Genomic DNA, 20,286 nt, shown 5'->3' on the forward strand with positions numbered 1-20,286 from the left:
GTGATCTAGAAGAGGATCCAACCTAGGAGAAGGAGGAGTGCTTGGACAGGTAGGAGGAGAACCTGGGGAGAGAGAAGGGTATCGGCACTGTGCTAGAACCCAGGGACAGAACAATAAAAAGCAAATTGCCCCTGCCCTCGAGCAGATTGGAGCCAAGGGATTTGTGTATATCCGGTAGGTGAATGAGGGACAAAGCTAGAAAGGTAGGTTGAAGCCAGCCTGTAGAGGGCCTTGAATACCAGAGTCTAGACTTCAGATAAAGAAAGGTCAGGATTTGGCCCAGCAGCCTGTTTTTCCTGAGATTCCACCAGAATAGCTCTCTGGACCTCAGTTTCCTCACTTGTAAAATGAATTCATTGGACCAGGTGTTCCATCTCTCCTATCCCTTCCTTTCCACACTGATAGTCAATGGGACATTTAAGAAAAGTGGCTTTAAGAGGCCAGCTATTTCGGTCTCCTGCCAAGAGGGACAGCGGGCATCTAGGCAGAGTGATTGGCTGGCTGCTAGGGGATATTTGGGGAGGAGGTGAGACGGACAGGGGGAGGGTTCCCAGTACTCCTCAAGTACCAGAAAGCAACTACTTAATCCACCTACACACTAGAGAGCACCGGCACCCCACTCCCTACCCCCCACCCCCAGCCAAGCCCTCTTGGGTCTTCGGCACAGCCCCTGGCTGTCGGGAAGGCTGACGCATCTCCATACATCGAGTGACAGTAGCTGTTATTCAGAGGGGAGACTCGGCATTAATAGTGTGAGGGCTTACTCTATGAGGCCTTGGCAGGGCAAGGCTTTTCTATGTTTAGGAGAGAGAATGGGGTTGTAGCCCGGGAAGGGATCTCAAAGGAGCATCTGTAGCCATCCCTTTTCTCCAAACAGAAATAGGCATACCTTGCCCATTCCCTGACGCTTCTCCTGAGATGAAAGAACCATTATAGACTCTAGAGACTGTTGAATCCAACCCATTCATTTGACAGAGAAGGAAACTGAGGCCCAGTGATGGGAAGTGGCTGGTCCCAGGTCACACATGGGACCATAGGGATTGTGAAGTGGAACTCCCTCAGTTTAATGGAGGAAAATGAGGCCCAGGAACAGGGACTTTAGTGCCCAAGGTCACACCTAAGCTCCAAGATGTAGAGCATGAAAGGACCTTGGAAGCCATTGAGTCCAACTCCCCTTTTTGGCAGAGGGGGAAACAGGTCCAAGGAAGGAAGGGGACTTGCCAGGATTCTTCTCATGATCTGGTCTTTGTGCTTGGTCTAGATCTCTCCCAAGGTTACTCAAATCCTTTGTTCTGGGGTCTTGGCTTCAAGGTCAAAATCTAGATTTTAAGATTTGTTCTGGGATGGAAAGTGGGCCCGGAGAATAGATTTGATGGGAAGTGGGGCTTATGTCAGGTACTCTCACAGGAGAGAGAGGCTGTGTGCTATAGCAGAGAGAGAGCCTGGCTTGATGTCAGGAAGACTGGCCACAAGACTCGCCCCTGACACATGCTAACTGTCTGATCTTAGACCCATCAACCTCTGGATTCCCAAGCCACTCTCAAAGAATGATTATTGGTTGTAGTCAGTAAGTCATTCAGTCAACAAGCACTTATTAAGTACTTAACGTATGCCAAGAACTTTGCCCAAACTGGAAATAGACAAAAACATGGTTCTTATCCTCAAAGAGCTCCCAGTCTAATGGAGTGCCTGGCTTGCAAGGGTTGAGGAAATGTCTTCATGTGGAATACCCTAGCAGCAGTAAAATCACATCTCGGCACCTCCCCAAAAGCCATAGGAGAGTAAGAGGCCGTGTGGCATGGGGGCAGTCGGGAAGACTTAGGTCTGATCCTTTCTGGCTGTGCGACTCTGATCCTTTCTGGCTGTGCGACTCTGATCCTTTCTGGCTGTGCGACCCTGAACAAGAGATTTCATATCTGAGCCTCCCTGGTCGCACGGCTTTTTCTGTATTCATGGGACATGGTTGTATTCCTTTCCTGACAGAGGCTTGTGAGATGACCCACACGCATCCTCACAGACTGGGCTGCCGGGCCCTGCCAGACCATAGTTAAGTTTGGCAGGTTGGCAGCCCGGATGTGATATTTTTTTTGTCCATAGCAGCACACAAATGATCCGTTTTGCAATCCCCACAATAAGAGACCGATCTTGTGAGTCTTCCTAAGGGAAGACATAATATCAGCCTAGGAATCAAAGCATCCTATAACGCCCAGCTTCTGAAACTGTGGTTCATGATCCCTTATGGGGGGGGGGGGTCACAAAAGTATGATTCATTATCAGTAAATGTTTAATTTTGGATACCTATTTTATAAACCTATACTTAGGTTTGCATAAAAATTTCTTGGGACAAAAGAGGTCATGAGTGGGAAAAGTTTTAAGTCATCCTGCTCTAATAGATAGACTGAAAGTGACCTTGGAATGATCCAGGCCAGCGATCTTCAAAGTATGGTCTTAGGAGGTCCGTAAGGCCAAAATGATTTTCATAATAAATCCATGATGTTTAATTTCAAATACAGTAAATTGATCGAGGCAATCCACCTAAACACAAGTTCTTTGGAAGGGCCTCAGATTTGTTTTTAAGGTTAGCAGTATCCTGAAAGCAAAAAGATTGAGATCAGATACTCTTACTATCCTTTCACTTCACTGAAAGGTACATGCAGATGCTCTAGAAGATAGCTTCAGATCCAGCTTCAGGCACCTGCTAAGTTGTGTGACTCTGCACAAGTTCTCATTGTTTAGGGGTGGGTGGCCTTTGTTCTGTGCTGATAGAGAAGACTAAAGTTTCTCCACCTCCTGACATTTGATACTGATTCATTCATTGCGGGGTGGGAACCCAGGGGAGGCACCCCTCGGCGAATTCATGCAGTTCTTGGGAAAGGGAACTTTGGCCTTGTTCAAGGGGTTTAGCTACCGATCTTTCCTGCCTGCTTCCCCCAAGACCCAGAGAAGATCATGTCGATTCCCCGGTTCCCCCCTCCCAAACTGAATCTAGGGAACAGAGTTTATCTTCAAGCAGTGCGGCACAGCAGGGCCTTGGAACTTACAACTCAAGACTTTAAGGGTCCTTCATTATGTTCATAGGGCCTTCTCTCTGCAGCCGTGCTAGCAGCATCTTTGGGCCGTAGCAGGCCCAAAGTTGTGGTCAGAAGATTGAAATTGGAGGATCTTAGATCTCCTGCAATAAGAAATCTCAGAAACTCCATTTTACAGATGAGGAAATTGAGACACAGGGAAGAAATGGGACCTCGTCCAAGACAAAACCTAGGGATCTAGGGATCTGATTGACCTTCTTCCTCATGCTAAATTGAGGAAACAGGTGGCACCTTGCTTCAGGTTATACAGTGAGTGGTGTAAACTGAAGCAGGTTTAAATCCACTTAGCGAGGCTTCTCTCTTATTTACCAGGCTCATATTTGTTTGGGAGAACTTGGCAATTTGTGCTGGGCCGGCATGGCTTTGGAGAGGTCAAGCCTCAGTTCTGTACCAAGATGTGACATTGGAGGAGGAGATGCACATGTGCACGTGGCAGGGCTTACCTCCATTTCCTAGTTGTATGAGCTCAGCTCACGCTGTATGTGCCTCTTGAAGATTCAATTTCCTCACTGGAAAATGGTAAAGCTGATCCCTGCCTCGGTGGGCTGGGGTGAAGAAAACAGGAGGCCATTTTGTAAAAGGAGAAGAATTGGGGCGCACATTCTCCTGTGCCACTTCCTACTTGTGTATCTCTAGGCCAGGCCTGAGTTTCCTTATCTGCGAAATGCAAAGAGTGGGCCTAACTCCTGAAGTCCCTTCCTGCTCTCAATCGCTGAACCTTGGCTATTTTGTGCAAATCTTTGAGGGCTCAAGTCACCCAATTTCAGATACTATTTCTGATACCGAGGAGCTATCTGAATAGGGCTGAAAATTGCAGCTTCAGTTTCTTCATCTGAAAAATGAGGCCTTCCTCACAGGCTGGTGGTGATGCACAGATAAAATGATTGCGGTAAATTGTAACCAGCTCTTCTTATTACGAAGGAAGAAGCTTCCCTTGGCTTTTGGAATCTGAACTAGGGCTGACCCCGGCAATAGACAAAAGGGTCAGTCCATTCCTGACCACAAAGAGAAGAAGCGGGGTTAGTCATGGGGCCCGATTCAGGATAAAGTAGCCAGGTCAACACTTTGTCTTGCCCCTCATTCATTTACTTTGTCCCCACTTGCCATGGGGAGAGTCCTAGATCTGCTCCTGATGGACCAATGGGGCAGACCAATTTCCTGACTGCAGGGTGGCAGTTAGTCTCCACATTTAAGAGAGATCACCACATGTCAGATCTGATAGAAGCCCCAGAGAACATCGGGTTCGCTCCCCATAACATCCCCGACAAATGATTGTTTCACCTTCTCTTGACTACTTCCTGAGATGGGAAGCTCTCTGTCGAGGTAGCCAGCCCAACGCTTTGGGATAGCTTTGATCGTTAGACCTTTTTTCAGATCTGCCTTTGTACCTTCTGCCTTTCGATCTTAGTTCTGCTGTTTGGCTCAGGCGGGATTAGTTTCCCCCAGATGCAGAACCCTGGGCTTTGAGGAGGGAGGGGGACCTGACTTTAAGCATCAGATCTGGCATGATCTAGCTGAGGTATTGTGGCAAAACTTCTTACCTCTCTGAACCTCAGTTTCCTTGTGATGGGAATTACAATTCCAGCCCACTTCCTAGAGCTGCTGAGAAGATTCTGCGGAAAGATGCTTGGGGATTACTGACATGTGAGGGCTTTTTATCTCTGGGGGAAGAATAGAGCCCTCAATTACATTCTGCTTGCTTTCTGCAACTAATTTTCTCTTTTTGGTTTCCATCTGTTAGGCCAAGTTCCCCCAGCCCTGTGGAGGGGGCCCATTCCTGCATGGGCCTTGGGGCTGATGACCCTCCTCAGCAGGCAACCACTCTGCTTGGACAGGTTGAGCAGGCAGGGGGCACCTCCAGTCTCCCCTGGGACCATCAGGGACAGCGATCACAGCAAGAATAGCAATAGCTTCCCTGAAATGCTATGCCTGCCTCATGGCATCCTCTTGTTCCTGGGGATCTAAGAAATACAGGCCCGGGGGAAGAGAAAAGCATTTAGATAACACCTTCTGTGGCCAGCCACTGTGCCAAGTGCTTTACAGATCTGATCTCATTTGGATGGGAAATGCTATTATTATTTCCATTTTGCAAGTGAGGAAACTGAGGCAGACAGGTGAAGTGACTTGCCAGGGTCACACATTTAAGTTAAATATCTAAACTCCGGCCTTTCGGATTCCAGGCCCAGTATTTTCTGGCTCACTGTGCCACCCAGCTGCCAAATAGATGGGGTGACACACAGTGGCGAGCTAGCTCCACCCAGAACCCAGAGGATCGTTGGCTTGTCAAGTAGCACTGCAGAGTAAACTGCCTGTTAGCACAATATACAACAAAGCACAAGTACCGGTATTAGACCAGCTGGAAATGCTTTGGTGCAGATGGGGCTGACCGGTAATATGGGTGGATCGTGAGTGTGTGCGTGAGGAACGATGCACGTGTCTGTCAGAAGAAAATGGGAAGCATCTCTGACCAGGAATGGACCAAGGCCTTTCACACTGGTTCTTGTTTCTTTGTCTGTTTTTGTCAGTGATATCCTCAGCTGGCCTTTTCTCTCACCTCATCTTCCTTGACCTGCAGCCACAGCTTTTGACACTCTTGCTCCACCTTCTCCTTGATCCTCTCTTGTCTCTAGGATTTCAGGATACCCTTCTCTCCTGATTCACCTCTTCTCTCTCTGATTGTTCCTTCTCTCTCTGTCCTTTGCTGGACTCTTCTCTAGATCATGCCCTTGAACCATAGGTGTTCCTCAGGACTGAGCCCTGAGGCCTGTTCTCCTCCCCCTAGACCACTTCATTCGGTGATCTCACCTACTCCCATGGATTGAATTCTCATTTCTGCTGCTGCTGCTCAAATTTACCTTTCCTGCTCCAACCCTCTGCTGAGCCCCGATCTTGTATCTTCAACTGCCTTTCACATATCTCAACTGGACATCCAGTAGAAATCTCAAACTCAACATGCCCCAAACTGAACTCATTTTCTTTCTCCCCAAACCCTTTCCTCTTTCAAACTTCCCTGTCAAGGGTGCCTCATATTCCCAGGCTCAGAACTTCCACGTCATCCGAGTCCTCACTCTCACTCGATGCACATGTCTGATCTTTTGTCTAGATTTGTCCTTTCTCACTTCATAGTCTCCCCTCTCCTCTCCATTCCCAGAGCCTTAGCCCTCGTTCAGGCTCTCAGCACTTCTAACCTGAACTATTGCCACACCCTCCCAACTGGTCTTCCTGCCACATCAGCCAGAGGGATTTTCCTAAAATACACGTCTGCCCGTGTCACCCTCTGACCTAATAAAATCCAGTAGCTCCGTGGAACAAAGATAAACTTGTCTATGTGGTATTTTCAGTTTTTCACAACTGGCCTCTGCTTTACCTTTCTTTTCAAAAAATTTTTAATGATAGCCTTTTATTTTCCAAATACATGCAAAGATAGTTTTCAACATTTACTGTTGCAAAACCTTGTACTCCAAATTTTTCTCCCTACTCCCCCCACCCTCCTCCCCTAGACAGCAAGCAATCTAAACACGGGCAATTCTTTTAAACATATTTCTGCATTTATCATTCCTGTTTTACCTTTCTCACCTTATTGCACATTAGTTTCCTCTACCCTGTGGAATAGCCATACTGGCTTTCTTGCTGTTCTTCAAATATGGCATTCCATCTCCCGCTTCCATGCCTTTGCTTCAGCTGTCTCCCACGCCTGGCCCGACTTCCCTTTTCCCCGCACACATGCAGGAGCTCTTTCCTCATCCCTTCAGCTTTTAATGCCTGCCCTCAAGCCTTCCAACCCCATCATCCCTTTGTCTCTGTTCTGTATTTATTTCTGTATTTATGTGTGTCCTCCATTAGAGTATAAGCTCCTTGGAGGGGGAGGGATTGTTTACTCTTTTTTCTCTTTATAGCCATCCCCAGGGGCCAGCACAAGGCTTGACATAGGGTGATTATTTATGAAATGCTTGCTGATTAATCGGTGACAGTTGGCAAAACACCTTAGGCTTTTATATCTCTCTATTCCATGCTTTGCTTAATGATAATAAGCTCACCAAATTTAAATCACTCTGTTTTTGTATCTTTCAAGGAATCCTGCATGATTTAAATGTATGTATGCATAAAACATCTTTGCGTGGCACCTTTACCAAAAACTGACCATATGCCAAAGAACTCCTTGGTAGAGCCAGAAAGGATGAAAGTGAAAGTCCAGAATTTTCTAATTAGAGAGAACCTCAGCAGTTGTCTAATGTTAGTGATCAATAGAGGCAGCCTAGAGTGCACCATGGGGATCTTCTACTTGGGGAACACCTGGGCTTAAGACCTGCTAGATACTGGCTGTACCAACCTGGGAAATCACTTAATCTTTCAGTGGCCCAAGCAACTCTTTGAGACTAGAAATTGCAAGAAGAGCCACATCTTCCTTGGTAGAAGGCCTTTTTTCTTTGGGAGTTCTCTGTGCCGGTCCAATCCAAAGTGGTGGTGATGGTAATGATGAAAACAATGATGATCAGAGGCTCACCTCACAAGGTTATCTCAGTTGTCACATCTTTCTTTCTTTTTTTTTTTTCAATATAATTTTTATTTTTTTATTTATTATAATAACTTTTTATTGCCAGAACCCATGCCAGGGTAATTTTTTTTTTTACAACATTATCCTTTGCACTCATTTCTGTTCCGATTTTTCCCCTCCTCTAGTTGGCAAGCAGTCCTATATATGTTGAATATGTCACAGTATATCCTAGATACAGTATATGTGTGCAGAACCGAACAGTTCTCTTGTTGCTCAGGAAGAATTGGATTCGGAAGGTAAAAATAACCCGGGAAGAAAAACAAAAATGCAAGCAGTTTACATTTGTTTCCCAGTGTTCTTTCTTTGGGTGTAGCTGCTTCTGTCCATCATTGATCAATTGAAACCAAATTAGGTCTCTCTGTCAAAGAAATCCACTTCCGTCAGAGTACATCTTCATACAGTATCGTTGTTGACGTATATAATGATCTCTTGGTTCTGCTCATTTCGCTCAGCATCAGTTCATGTAAGTCTCTCCAAGCCTCTCTGTATTCATCTTGCTGGTCATTTCTTACAGAACAATAATATTCCATAACACGTTGTCACATCTCTCAAGGAACCTTTACCAACTCTGACAGATGCCCGGGAAACACTTTTTAGGAAGCAAAGCCTTCAGGGCAATATTTGGCTGGGCCACTTTTTTTTTTTCTTAGTCAGTAAGCAATAAACATAATGGGATCTTGTGTTCTCTCCATCTTTCTGTCCCTAGTTGTAATGCTCTCTGGTTTCTTGGGGTCTCTGGAAACAGCTTTCGTTTCAGTGCAGTAATCACCACAGGTGTAGCCAGGTGTTAAAGTCCAAATCCTTTATTATCTCCTTGCCTGGGGTCCGGGCCAGCTTTCTTGAGGTCCTCCTGAAGGTGTCTTGGCTTCTGTGGGGGAGGCAGGAGGACGACCACCATCACCACCATCTCTGTGTTTCCTAGTTCTGTCTCTCCCTGAGTTTGTTTGCGTTTATACGCTCTCCTATCATAGGTGTGAATCTTGTGGAACTATATTAAGTTCTAAGTACATGTGCTGAACTAGAGAACTATTAAGCGCCATGCTAAACTGGATAACCGTTGTCTTTATCAATTCCACTGACTTAACACCTTGTAAGAATCCTTGTTTCAAGTTCTGCCCCATAACACCTAGTGATGGTCAAGGTGCATCTACTACAACATATTGCTTGTGGAAACCCTACATATTCCTTTCTAATAATCCTGTCCCCTCGATGCCAGGGGAGATTAATCTTCATTTAGATTGGAAAATAGGCATATGGGTCAGCAGTCATAGATTTGTGGGGTTTTTTTTTTGTCATTATTGTACCTTTTCAGTAATAACAGGATCTGAGGTTTTGTTATTGTATCTCTCCCCCTTGAATTTTTGGTATCCTCTCCTTCAGATACTTTTTTCTTTTTTTTCAGGTACTTTGGGAACTGTTCCCCTGACAATCACAAATTGCATGACTGTTCTTTGTGTATGTACTTGGTCTAACCTATCTCCTTTTCCCCTCTTGGTTTTCTTCAGTATGGTTCATACTTTCTCCAGAAGTATATCAGGAACTGTGATGTGTTAACCGGGGTATATTGGAGCCAGCTTAAACCTCAAGAGCTGATAATTATATTTTCAGTGGAAACTTTTACGCCAACTACAAATCAGGTCTTGTTTTGTTAATTGTCTAGTTCCCGGATATGGGGGAGAATATGTGCAGAGTAAACTTACAAGTTTGGCATTTTCAGACTTTTTTGGGGTGGGGAGAGTGACAAGAACCTTTTACCGTTACAAGAATATTTACCATCATACTCCTTGATGTCAGAGTCCGACTCTGTGATTTCTTGTCTTTGGGATCTATCGCCCTTGGTATGATAAAAAGAGTTCCTTATAGAAATTTTACAGATCTTTTCCATCTTTTCTCTGTCTGCTGCTCTCCTTCCAGCTTTAAGCTGAAATGTCCTCAGGATAACTGTGCTTATTTGGGTCTGTCACCAAGGTTTCTTTAAATCAGATCTTTTTTCCTTTTGCCGTTTCTGCTGTTTTATGAAGTGATAGGTGCTAATAATCTTGCACATTCTTCTACATAAAATTTCACAAGTGAGTTTATATTCTGAACTTGTTTTGCCCTTGGCTGCCCTCCACTTGGCAATTCTATCAAGTGTTTGCTGATTGAGCCTCTTGTTAGGCTCTTTTGGTCTTCTCATTATGGGAATTGATTTACATGAGTTATACTTCTGTATGAAATAATTATCATCTTTGTCTATGTCCTTTCTTCCATACTACTTATTTTTCAGTGTCAATACTTGTTTAAATAAGTAGATTATTGTGTTAATTGCATGACAATCTCTTTCCTTTTTTTTTTTTTTTTTTTTTTTTCTGGCATTTTCAGGCTATTTTCTAACTTGCTCTTAATCTCTGTCTTTGCTGTGACGCGTCCATGGTCTGACTGCTGCAAGAAGGCTTCCTATGTCAGTAATGTGTTGTCCGATAAAATTTTATCAGTCTGATTTGGGATGGTGGTTTGTGATTGCTCTGCCTGGCAGTTTATGGTTCTTTGTATCGAATAAAGAATTCACGACATGCAGATGGGAAGCTTCTCTGGCCTCTCTCCCTCCTTATTCTAGAATGATATTTTCCACCATTGTCTTTCTAGCCTCCCATCTGTCCACCTTTGCACTGAAGTTATTGTGCATCCAAGTGCATCCAAAATTGTTGATTTTGTTTGGAGGATTTTATCGAATTTTTTATTGAATTTTTCTCTCTCTTTTCATCCTCGGCAACAGATGTCAGCACATAAACCATGATTTTCGTGGTCTACTTTTTGCAAAAACTATGCACGAGTGCTGCAAAAAAAAGATGATCAAGTGGAAGAGATGCTGTTTCTTGTTGCTTTTGGACACGTGCTAAAACCAATTTTGCCGATTCTTTTATTTGCCTTTATGTCTGCTCGTAAGTCATTGGGCAAGAAGCTCATTTTTTGAGGACCAGCAATTCAGTTGTTTAGTATTCACTGACCATCTTTTTTTTTTTTTTTTTTTTTTTAAGTGTTATTTCTAGTATCATATGCCCATTATTGTGTTTTCCCCTGTTCTGCTGCCATCACTGCAGTAACAGAAGGGGGCTGCACGAAAGAGAGGGGTGTTTGGCATTTTTCTCTGCTTTGTGGGTTGCCATGGTCAAAGAATTCATTGCTAAGTTGGCCAGCTTACTGATAGTGATGAGCCTTTCAGTACTTAAATAGGCCAGTCTTTGAGAAGCAGACAGTCTGTTGCTAGGCCTGAAAAGTTCTATAAAATATAATTAGAATTTATGACTGACTTAATAGTCCTTTGGGCTAGAGTGTGGAATGGATGTTATCATCCCTGTTTGGCAGATGAGGAGACTAGTCTCCAGGATAATGGCAGAACTGGGGCTTCAAGCCCCCGAATCAAATAATCTGACTTCATGATCAAGGGTCCTCAGGCCTTTCCACTTAGGGTGTGCTCTAATTGTTGGAAGGTTTTCCTTAGCTGATCCTCAGCTTACTTTTCTGTCACTTCTACCCATCCTGCCTCTTCCCAATCACTGCTTCCTTGTCTAGATCTTCATATGTCATCCCTTTATATAATCCATTCTAGGTCCTTTGCAAACTCCATTCACTTTCCTTTTCTAAAAATTGAGACGTTGTCCTTTCCCTGGCTTGCAGCAGGCCTCCCGTTTCTCCTCCTGTTTCTAAGACGATGACTCAGCAATCACCCGTCAGTTCTCTAAGCACTTTGGGAGGCCGTGGTTTTGGAGTGAGGTTCTTCCAGTTCCAAGGCTAAGCTGTTTTTCACTGGAGATGGAGTGTAAGGAAAAGAGAGGCCCTGACTCTAGTTGGGAAGCTAGTGCCCAGGTCCCTGAGGGAAGGGCTCTGGGACTCAGGCTGCCCTCTTTTCTGTTGCTAGAAAGATGTTAATAACCCAGGAAGGATGGTGGTGGTGGTGAAGACCCGCGCCATCTCCTTGAAAAGAGCCCAGATGCCAGGAGACCCTTGGCAGGTCCCGATGACATGGCTACTCCTGCTCTATTTTTCTCTCACGCGAAGTAGGCTGATTTACCGGCACTGAGCAAACAAAGGAATTTTATCATCTGAATAACATCGAGTTATTCTTGTAAGGGACAGTTTTTGTAGATTGAGGTACGGAGAGTTTGACTTACTCAGGATCACTCGGCAGCAGAAATGGCACTACAGCCTTAGTAAATCACTTGACCACCAGCCCATGCCACTGGCCTGATTTTTTTTGCCCTTCCCGACCTTTAACCCAGCACATCTCAGTTCCTCTGGGTTTCCTACCCAGAATCCCTTGAGATTTTGAGAAAACCTCCTAGTGGGGGCCCAAAGGTTTCTCTGCTTATATTGCTACCAAGGTCTCTGGTCCCCTTGCCTCTCCTTTCTCTTCCCAGCTTTCCACTTTCCCTGCCCAGCACCCCCTGGCACTCTTGTGATCCTCTTTGGACTCCAAGTCTCTTCTGGGGCTTGTTTTGGGATGCCAAATTAGGATTCCCACAAGCCCCAGTAACCATCGCCCTTCTGCCTCTTGTCCTCTTCACTTGCTTCTTTTTCTCCCTTTTCTTTCTCTTCCTCCTAAGTCCAGCTTACTTCTTTCTTATCACCATTCTCCACTTTCCTGTCTTCTCCAGCAAGGCCCACTTCTCTCTGACCCTTCCCCTTCTCTTTCCTCATTTCTCTTCATCTTCCTTTTCTCCTTCCATTTGTTCTCTCCTCCACCCCTCTGCTCATATCTTCCCTCTCTTCCACATCTTTCCCTCTCCCACCCCAGGAAAAGAAATGAGGAAAGTAATGAGTCCCAAGGGAAGGGACTTGCAGGACTGCACACTTGATCACCAACCTAGAGCTGAGAGGAGCCTAATCATCTAGTGCAAGCTGCTCATTGTACAGAGAGGGAAACTGAGGCCCCAGCTGAAATGACTCACCCACAGGATCATCCTGAGGATCCTAGAACTAGAATTAGAAGGGACCTTCAGTGTCAGCTAATCTCATTTTAAAGAAGAAACTAGGTCAAAAAGAAATGAAAGAATATGACCCAGGTCTCACAAGCAGCAAGTGGAAAGGTCCAGATCTGAGCTCAGGGCTTCCGTCTGCTTTTTCCATTTTGAACTTGGATTGTAAAGACCTGACTGCCCTGTACTGACTCAAGATTTATAGCCTGTCATTTCTTCCCTCTCTCCAGTCAGAGTCTTAGTGGTTTCCTATTTGTCTCTAAATGGGACCCTCCCAAGGTAACCTGAAAGCTGCTGTGCATGATCTGAGCCTCCTTGCTCATTTTCTCTCTCTCAAAAAGGGCAACAAGAGATCTGTGGGACAGCAGGCAAGAAATATCCTGGCAAGAAATTCAGGTTACTTACTGGACATCTCTATTTGGGCTCTGGCCACTAGAGGACAGCCCAGGCACTCTTTCCCTAGGGGAAAATGATTGGCTCTTGGGATTCTGATCTGGGAGTAACTTTAGAGAAATTCATGATGATTCCTAGGTTTAGCATTCTTTTCTAGATGAGAAAACTCAGTCCAGAGAGGGGCAAGTTGAGTCTGGGACAGGGCTGTGACTCGCAGGCCAAAATAATCACCGATGTGAAAGGCAGCTTCATAGACATCCAGAAGAGGTTACCTCCTGTCCCCCATTCAAGGCTGGGCCTATCTAGCCTCTTCCAGCTTTGGTGGTAAGTAATCCCTACAGGACCTGTCAACACCACAGGGATGGGGTCAGGAGATCTAAGGAAGGATACTACCAGCTTTGTCATGAAGAAATCGTGTGTCCTTCTTTGGGCAAGCCACTTCACTTTTCAGCCCTCAGTTTCCAATCTTCTTCAAATGGGGCCATACCTTACAGGATCACATGCCATAAAGCTTAACAAGTATTTCTTCTGCTCTCTCCCTAAACTACCATTGCTCTCCACAAAACCCACTAACCATCCCTAGTCCCCACTTCCCATTTCAGGCCCAGGGGATCTATCTTGTGGCACAACCTTTGCCCCTGACACACCCAAATCCCAGGTCTTCTGGAACCTGAACATTGATTCTCATATAATCACCAACCAAACCTTTTTTTTTTTTTTTTGGGGGGGGGGAGGAGGTGGTAAATTTATGGCTCTGCTTGATATGAAGGACTTCGTTAGTCAGAGCCTGCCCCCGAGAGCTACTGACACCTTTAGAAAGCTCCATTTGATTGGAAGGCAGGTGAACACATTCATCATCCATCTGGTTGGTCAATGAAGAAGCAGGGATCATGGGCTAATTGGTCCAATTTGTTTTATTGTTTTTTATTGTTCTAAAAGCATTTTCAGAGCTGAAAAACCCCAAACTCGGCTGAAATGGCTTGCCCAAGATCACATAGGCAGCTGAGGTTTAAAGAGGAAAAGATTTCGTGTCAAATGGACCAAGTTTCAAATCCTAAGCTCTACCGTTTAGTTCTTGTATGTATGACTTTGGACAGGGTCATGAGTTTCTCCTCTCTTACCCTGAGGAGATTGTCTTAGTTGACCTCAGCGGGCTCTGTGTAGATCTAGGATCCTGTGATCCAGGAACCCAGAGCCTCCGACTAAGTTAATTAACGTTTTGTCCACTGCATCCCAGTGCTTGCTGGGAGGATGCCAGTTTACTTCTCTATCAGCCCAATCAAAGAGTAATTAGGGACCAGAAGTATGCTGGGGACCAGACCAAGGAATCGGAGGGTGCATTTCAAGGCCAGAAAGAAATGTGTTTTCTACTGTCTATAGTGAAAGAGTCTATGTAGCATGCTTACTCAGGCAGGGCGTCAGTTGACCAAATATTCCCCGCCTCCCTAGTCAGCCCGGGACCTTAGTTTCTTTTCTGGGCACGTTGGAATTGGGCACGCTGTGGTAAAAAATGCTGTGGCCTGGAGGGGGGCCCTTAGTTCCAGCCCTTTCACTCAATCTCAGAAAATGTCATCTCCCTCTATGGGTCTAGTTTACTTAATGTAGTGAAGTGGAGAGGAAAGCCCTTATTGCATCAGAAGTCAAACAGTTGCCAGGGAGAGAGATTTGGCACTTTGTGCTGCAAGGAGCCATGGCACCTGAGTGCCAATCCTCTCTTACTAACCTAGGCAAGTCATTTTACCTCAGTTTCCTCATCTGTCAAATAGAGTTGGAATAAATGAACTCCAATGATCCCATCGTCGTCCTGTACTTCTAGCTGGGTGACTTTAGGCAAGTGTTTTTCTGAGTCTGTTCCTCCCCAAGTAAAATGGAGGGATTGGACGAGATGGCCTCTGTAGGCCCTTCCAGCTCTGTCATAAAGCCCCATGCTTATTGTTTGAGTGTGTCACCTCTCTTTGAGCCCCAGTTTCCAAATCTACAAAATATGTCAGTTTTCAGGGTCTTTAAGCCATAGTCTATCAATCAAGTTGCTTTAGTTGGGGGGTTCTCAGTTTCTTTATCTGTGAAGTGAGGAGTTTGGAGCAGATGCTCACTGCTATCTCTTCTAATTTATTGTCTCTCCATTCGGGAAGGGAGAGAAGCTGCTTGGTGGAAGGGGAGCCTTCAAGCTTTCTGGTTGGAAGTCTGGATTTGCATCCCGGGCTGCCACTTCCCAATGGCATGACCTTGGGTTGTCAGAACGTAGTGTTTGCCAGGCACCGGGCTAAGCGAGGTAACAGGCCCCAAATCAAGCTCTGAGGGTTGTATTGGGCAGAAGCCGAGCTCTCAATGGGAGGTCGTGCTGAGCAAACCCTTTGTGGTTGAGCCTGGGTTTTCTATAAAGAGGAGGGGGATGGAAGGGAGGCTCAGTCGGGGATTTTCCAGCTTTCTTTGGCCATGTGACCCTCTGTGGGCCTCCGTTTCCTCCCTTACAGAGTGACCCAGGCGGGCTCAATATTCCCATCTAGTGCTATCTCCCATGACCCTAGGTGGACCTCAGTTGCCCCATCTGTACAAGGAAAGGACGGGACTCCACGGCCTGAAGGGGCCCTCCAGCTCTGGAGCTTAGGATGCTCTGGTGACTCCCCAGCCAGTGCTACCTTTTCCGGGCCCCTTTCTCGGCCTTTTCCCTCCCCGGCCGCCGCGGGCCTGGCCTCCGCGCCCCTGCCTTTTCCAATCCTCCACTCCATGGAAAAGCACCTCTTCAGTGGCTTGGGCCTTCTGATTGACAGGTGGCCCTTCCCCCCTCCCCCTCCCGGCCGCACTAACCAATGGGGGCGCCTGTTAGTTTGCGTGACGAGCCGCTCCAGCTGTGGGGCTGCGCAGGCTGGGGGCCTCCGGGTGTGTGGGCTCAGGCGCTGGTGCGAGGCTGGGCTGAGGCTGAGGGCGCTAGGCAAGGCAGGGGCAGAGCTCGCCGGCGGCTTCGGGCGCAAGCAGGCGGCTGGAGGGCGAAGAGAAGAGGCAAGGAGGGAAGGGGAGAGGCGAGATCAGAGCCCCCCCCGCCGAGCGGCGAGATCGGGAGCCGGGAGCCAAAGACGCCAGTGAGGTCGGATTGGAGCTCCAGAGGGGAGGGGGGGCCCAGAGTCTCGGGCTTCTCCTTTCTCTCGCGGGTTGGCCAGGCAGCATCTTCAGGTGCCGATCGGAAGTATGCTGGGTTCCCCCGACTTGAGCGTGAGCTAAGCTTCCGCCGAGTCGCGGAAGAGAGCGGAGCGGAGCGGAGCAGCCTAATTTGGCGAGCAGCGGGGGAAAGCCAGCCGCGCGCCCTCTCCACGCCACGCCGCGCCACGTCGCGCCGCGCCCCACCCCAGTGCCCCCCTCCATTTGCAGCCTCTCCCCTAGCATGCTGGATGTATGGACAGTTTGGCAGAGCAGAGATTGACGACTCCCAGCCTGCCGGCCCCACACCTGGAGCACTATAGTGTTCTGCATTGCACCATGACCCTGGACGTGCAAACCATCGTGGTGTTTGCTGTGATCGTGGTCCTCTTACTCGTCAATGTCATCCTCATGTTCTTCCTGGGGACCCGCTGAACGCTTGGACTGTGTGGTCAGTGGAGCTGCTGCTGCTGCTGCTGCTGCTGCTGCTGCTGCTGCTGCTGCTGCTGCTGCTGCTGCTTGCTGCTCCGAGGGCTCCAGCCTCGGAATTCATCTGGAGGGAGACAGCGAGTGAGGAGGCGCAGAGACAGAGAGGGAGAGACACATACGTACAGACACACACACACACCAGACAGACAGAGGAGAAGCAGAGCCAGCTTTCTGCCCGGGGGGGAAGGCGCCTGGACTTTCAACATGGCCTCACTGTGATGTGTATGACGCTGGTATATTCTCTCCCTAAATCTTTTGTTGAGCCTTGTCTGTCGGAGGGAGCTAGGGCTTTTTTTGGATTTCCCTGGGCTGGGACTCGTCCCCAGCCTGTGTGTGGGTGCCGCTTGGCAGGGAGGGGGCTGCGGGGGAAGGTGTGTGCGCCCAGCTCCAGTAATTAATGGGGGCTCTGTGGTTTGGGGGTTAAAAATACCCAAACTTCACCTTGGGGGTTCTAAAGGAAATCGCTTAACATTTCGAAGTAACCCGGGGTCTCGAGGAGAGGAAGGAGGGGAGGGGAATTGCCTAAGGCTGGGGGCTATGGAAAAGCGGGATCCGTTGCGAGCATCCAGGAGAGCCCTGGCTTTCCCATTGGACCTGTCAAAAAGAAAAGCGAAATCCCGAAAAATCGGCCGACCCCGAGCTCTTGATCCCCCCCCTTCCTCCCCCGGAGGAGCAAGGATTTTCTGAGAGATGAAGTTGGGGCGGGGGACGCTGTTGGGGTTTGGCACTGGACCTTCTCCCTCGAAATCTCGGTCGGCCATCCAAGTTTTCTAGGGCTCCAGATCATTCCTGCTGGGGAGCAGCCTTTCTTAAAGTGGTAAATGTCCGATTTCCATGGGGAAGCCAGGCTCTCTTAGCGTGCCCTGGGGTGGGGATCTTGGCGAATTGGCTAGAGGAGAAATCGACAAAGGGTGCTTTGCTTTCGCTTTTTCTGGCTCTGAGTTGGGAGGTTTGCATTTGAATTTCTAGCGGGTTTCCTTGCAGCCCCCAGCCCCCCCCCCCCAGCCCCCCCCCCCCTAAATCCTGGTCCACTACCTGGATAACAGCCCTGGGCTACGGGTAGTTCCGAGTTACTTCTTTTACAATGACTCTCTAGAAAATGAAGTGCTGTCTTGGGTATCAGAGCATTGGATCATCGTTCTGAGAAACGTTTGGCTGGCCTGGTGGTCTCCATTAGGAGGCTTTCCTAAACCCAGTGAATCTAGAAGGATCCGAGATGGGAATTTGGGGCACCAAAAATGACTGAGAGGTGGGTGGCTAAAGAGGATAAGACTGGAGAAATGATGACTTACAAGCAGCAATTAAAATCGGAGATGGTGCGCATAGAGGTGTCAGTGGTTATCATTATTATTATTCGTTGTTGTTGTCATTTCTTTCTTTCTGTTTTTTGGCCAGAGAAAGCTTTCTTTGGTAACTGGGAAATACCTGATTTTCTGATGCTGTTCGTTAATACTTGGGGGTTTTTATTTGCTTGTTTTCCTGCTGATGTAGGCAGATTTCTCTCATCCCCTTTTGCCTATATGATTTGAGAGCATTATGGCTTGTGTAGAAATCAACTGGGCTTTTCTCTCTCTCTCTCTCTCTCTCTCTCTCTCTCTCTCTCTCTCTCTCTCTCTCTCTCACACACACACACTCTCTCTCCCTCTCTCTCACACACACACACACACACACACACACACACACACACACCAATGGTTCAGTGTCAAGTATTGGATTGTAGATGGACAGAGGCAATGAGTGAAAAGAGGCTCCCTAAAATGTGTTTCATACCAGGACCCCAACCCACAGGATTTCCACATGATTGGATAGCAGCTGAATATGGTGGAAAGGGAACCTTCTCCAGCATTTCCAGTGGGATCGGTTGGGGGTGGGAGGAAGCTTGTTTCCCTTTTGGATATTCCTCATGAGGGAACTCAATCTAGGAACTTGGCTGGTATTAATTATGTATTACTCTTTGCTCCCCTCTTAGATAACTCCGGGACAGATGATTTGTTACTTGCCAAAGGAATGGAATGGGAGTTCTTGGTTCCAGAGGTGTTGCTCAGATCAGGCAGATTTCCTGGCTAGGTGGTTTGGATTCTATTCCTTTGGGTGCCTGAGGCATTGCTGATGAGACAAGTGAAAGAAGAAAGGGACTGAATTGTAACCACTTAGGGGGGAAATGGATTTTTTTTTTTTTTTTTGATTGCAAATGTCCGGCCAAATTCCTTGCCTTTTGCTTCAAGCTAGTGCAAAGGGACCTGCATTTGAGGTCGGAGGAGCTAGATTCAGATCCTGATTCTGCTATTTTGTGACCCTAGGCAAGTCTTTCCTTTCCCCAAGCTTCAGTTTCCTTCTCTGTAAAATGAAGGGGTTGGAGTAGCCCTAGATCTAGAATGTTGTGTAAAATGAGAGTTGGACAAGATGATTCCTCAATTACCTTTCAACTGATATTCTGTGATTTGGGGCTACCAGTCCCTGAAAGATTTTCTTTTTTTTCCATATTCCTTTTTCCGGGGTGAGATGTGGCATCTGCTTCTTTCTCCAGCCAGGTTTGCATGAGACAGAATCCATCCCCCACCACTAACCAGGTGTGGAGACAGCCCATGGATGTGTCACGGGGCAGATCAGTGTGTGTGCGTGTGCGTGTGCCTGTGTGTGTGTGTGTGTGTGTGTGTGTGTGTGCCTCTCAGACAGCATACTGCACAACCCGTGCATGGTGAGTGCCACAGGGAAAGCCGGTCCTATCAGGATTTCGTGGCCTGCTGGACATTTGATTGGGGTCCTAGGCACAGGTAGGTGGGGACCCTGGAGCTTTGGGCATATCCATGCCCCCTTAACTAATCTGTAGGGTAGATAGTGAGCCTTTTTGTGGTTGAGGGGCGTAGAGGGCATTTCCAAATCGGTCATCTCCAGGGGGATGAGAGGCTTATGTCATGGCAGACAGCAGGGCTCCGGGCAAGGCAGCCCTCAGTGACAAAGAAGGAAGGGAAGAAGTTTGTGGAGCAGAGAAGGAAAAGTGGCCTGCCAGCATGGCTTGGCCATAGCACTATTCCTAAAGCTTGGAGATTTTCCCCTTGAGGTTCTGGAGGGTAGGTGGAAAGAGCCAGTGAAGAGGAAAAAAATGAGGATTACATCCAAGTGGAATCTGGTCCTCCGATTGGAAAAAAAACCAACAGAAATACAACCAACTCTTTCCTTTTTTTCCCCCTTTCCTTCTCAATCAAATGAGATAATGTATATAAAGTGCTCAGTAACTGTAAACTGCTATGGAGATATGAGTTATTGCCCCTCCTCCCTTCCCCCGTCTCTTCTTCCTCCTCCCGTAGTCCTTCCTCCCTCTCTCCTCTCCCTTCCTCCCTCTCTATTTCTTGCTCCTTCTATTCCCCCTCCCTTTCTCTTTCTGTTCTTCCTGTCTCCATCACTCCCTCCCTCTCTTCTTTTCTCTCTTCTTCCTTCCTTCCTTCCTTTTTTCCCCTTCTCCTTTCCTTCCCTCCCCCTTCCTTTTCTTTCTTCCCCCTTCTATTCCCTTCCCCCTCTTCTTTCCTTTTTCTCTTTTTCCCCTCCTCCCTGCATTCTTATGGGGCTAATTATTAAGGCTATGAACAGGGATGGATGGGAGAGAGATGGAGGTGCAGGGGTGGACAAGAAAGTGCCTCCCACTTTTCCTCCGGACCTTCAGGGCCCCGTT

General features: G+C 47.2%; 1 protein-coding gene across 7 annotated transcripts in view; it reads left to right on the forward strand.

The window, feature by feature from the left end:
• The window catches only part of ARHGEF9 (Cdc42 guanine nucleotide exchange factor 9), a 240,944-nt gene that overhangs the window by 114,508 nt on the left and 106,150 nt on the right, over positions 1-20,286 (forward strand). Inside the window, exon 1 of one of the 7 annotated variants that reach the window (XM_031944674.1) lies at positions 15,831-16,838. The exons of 4 other annotated variants lie outside the window; for them this stretch is intronic. Coding sequence is in view for 2 of the 3 variants with exons in the window: in XM_031944671.1 (XP_031800531.1) it covers positions 16,528-16,578 (51 nt within the window). In the remaining variant the exon portion in view is untranslated. Of the gene's footprint in view, positions 1-15,830; positions 16,850-20,286 lie in introns of those variants that run through there. 2 more of the 7 variants (XM_031944671.1, XM_031944673.1) reach the window with 2 other exon arrangements.

The sequence above is a fragment of the Sarcophilus harrisii genome, chromosome X, assembly GCF_902635505.1.
Source record: "Sarcophilus harrisii chromosome X, mSarHar1.11, whole genome shotgun sequence".
NCBI classification, from domain to species: domain Eukaryota; kingdom Metazoa; phylum Chordata; class Mammalia; order Dasyuromorphia; family Dasyuridae; genus Sarcophilus; species Sarcophilus harrisii.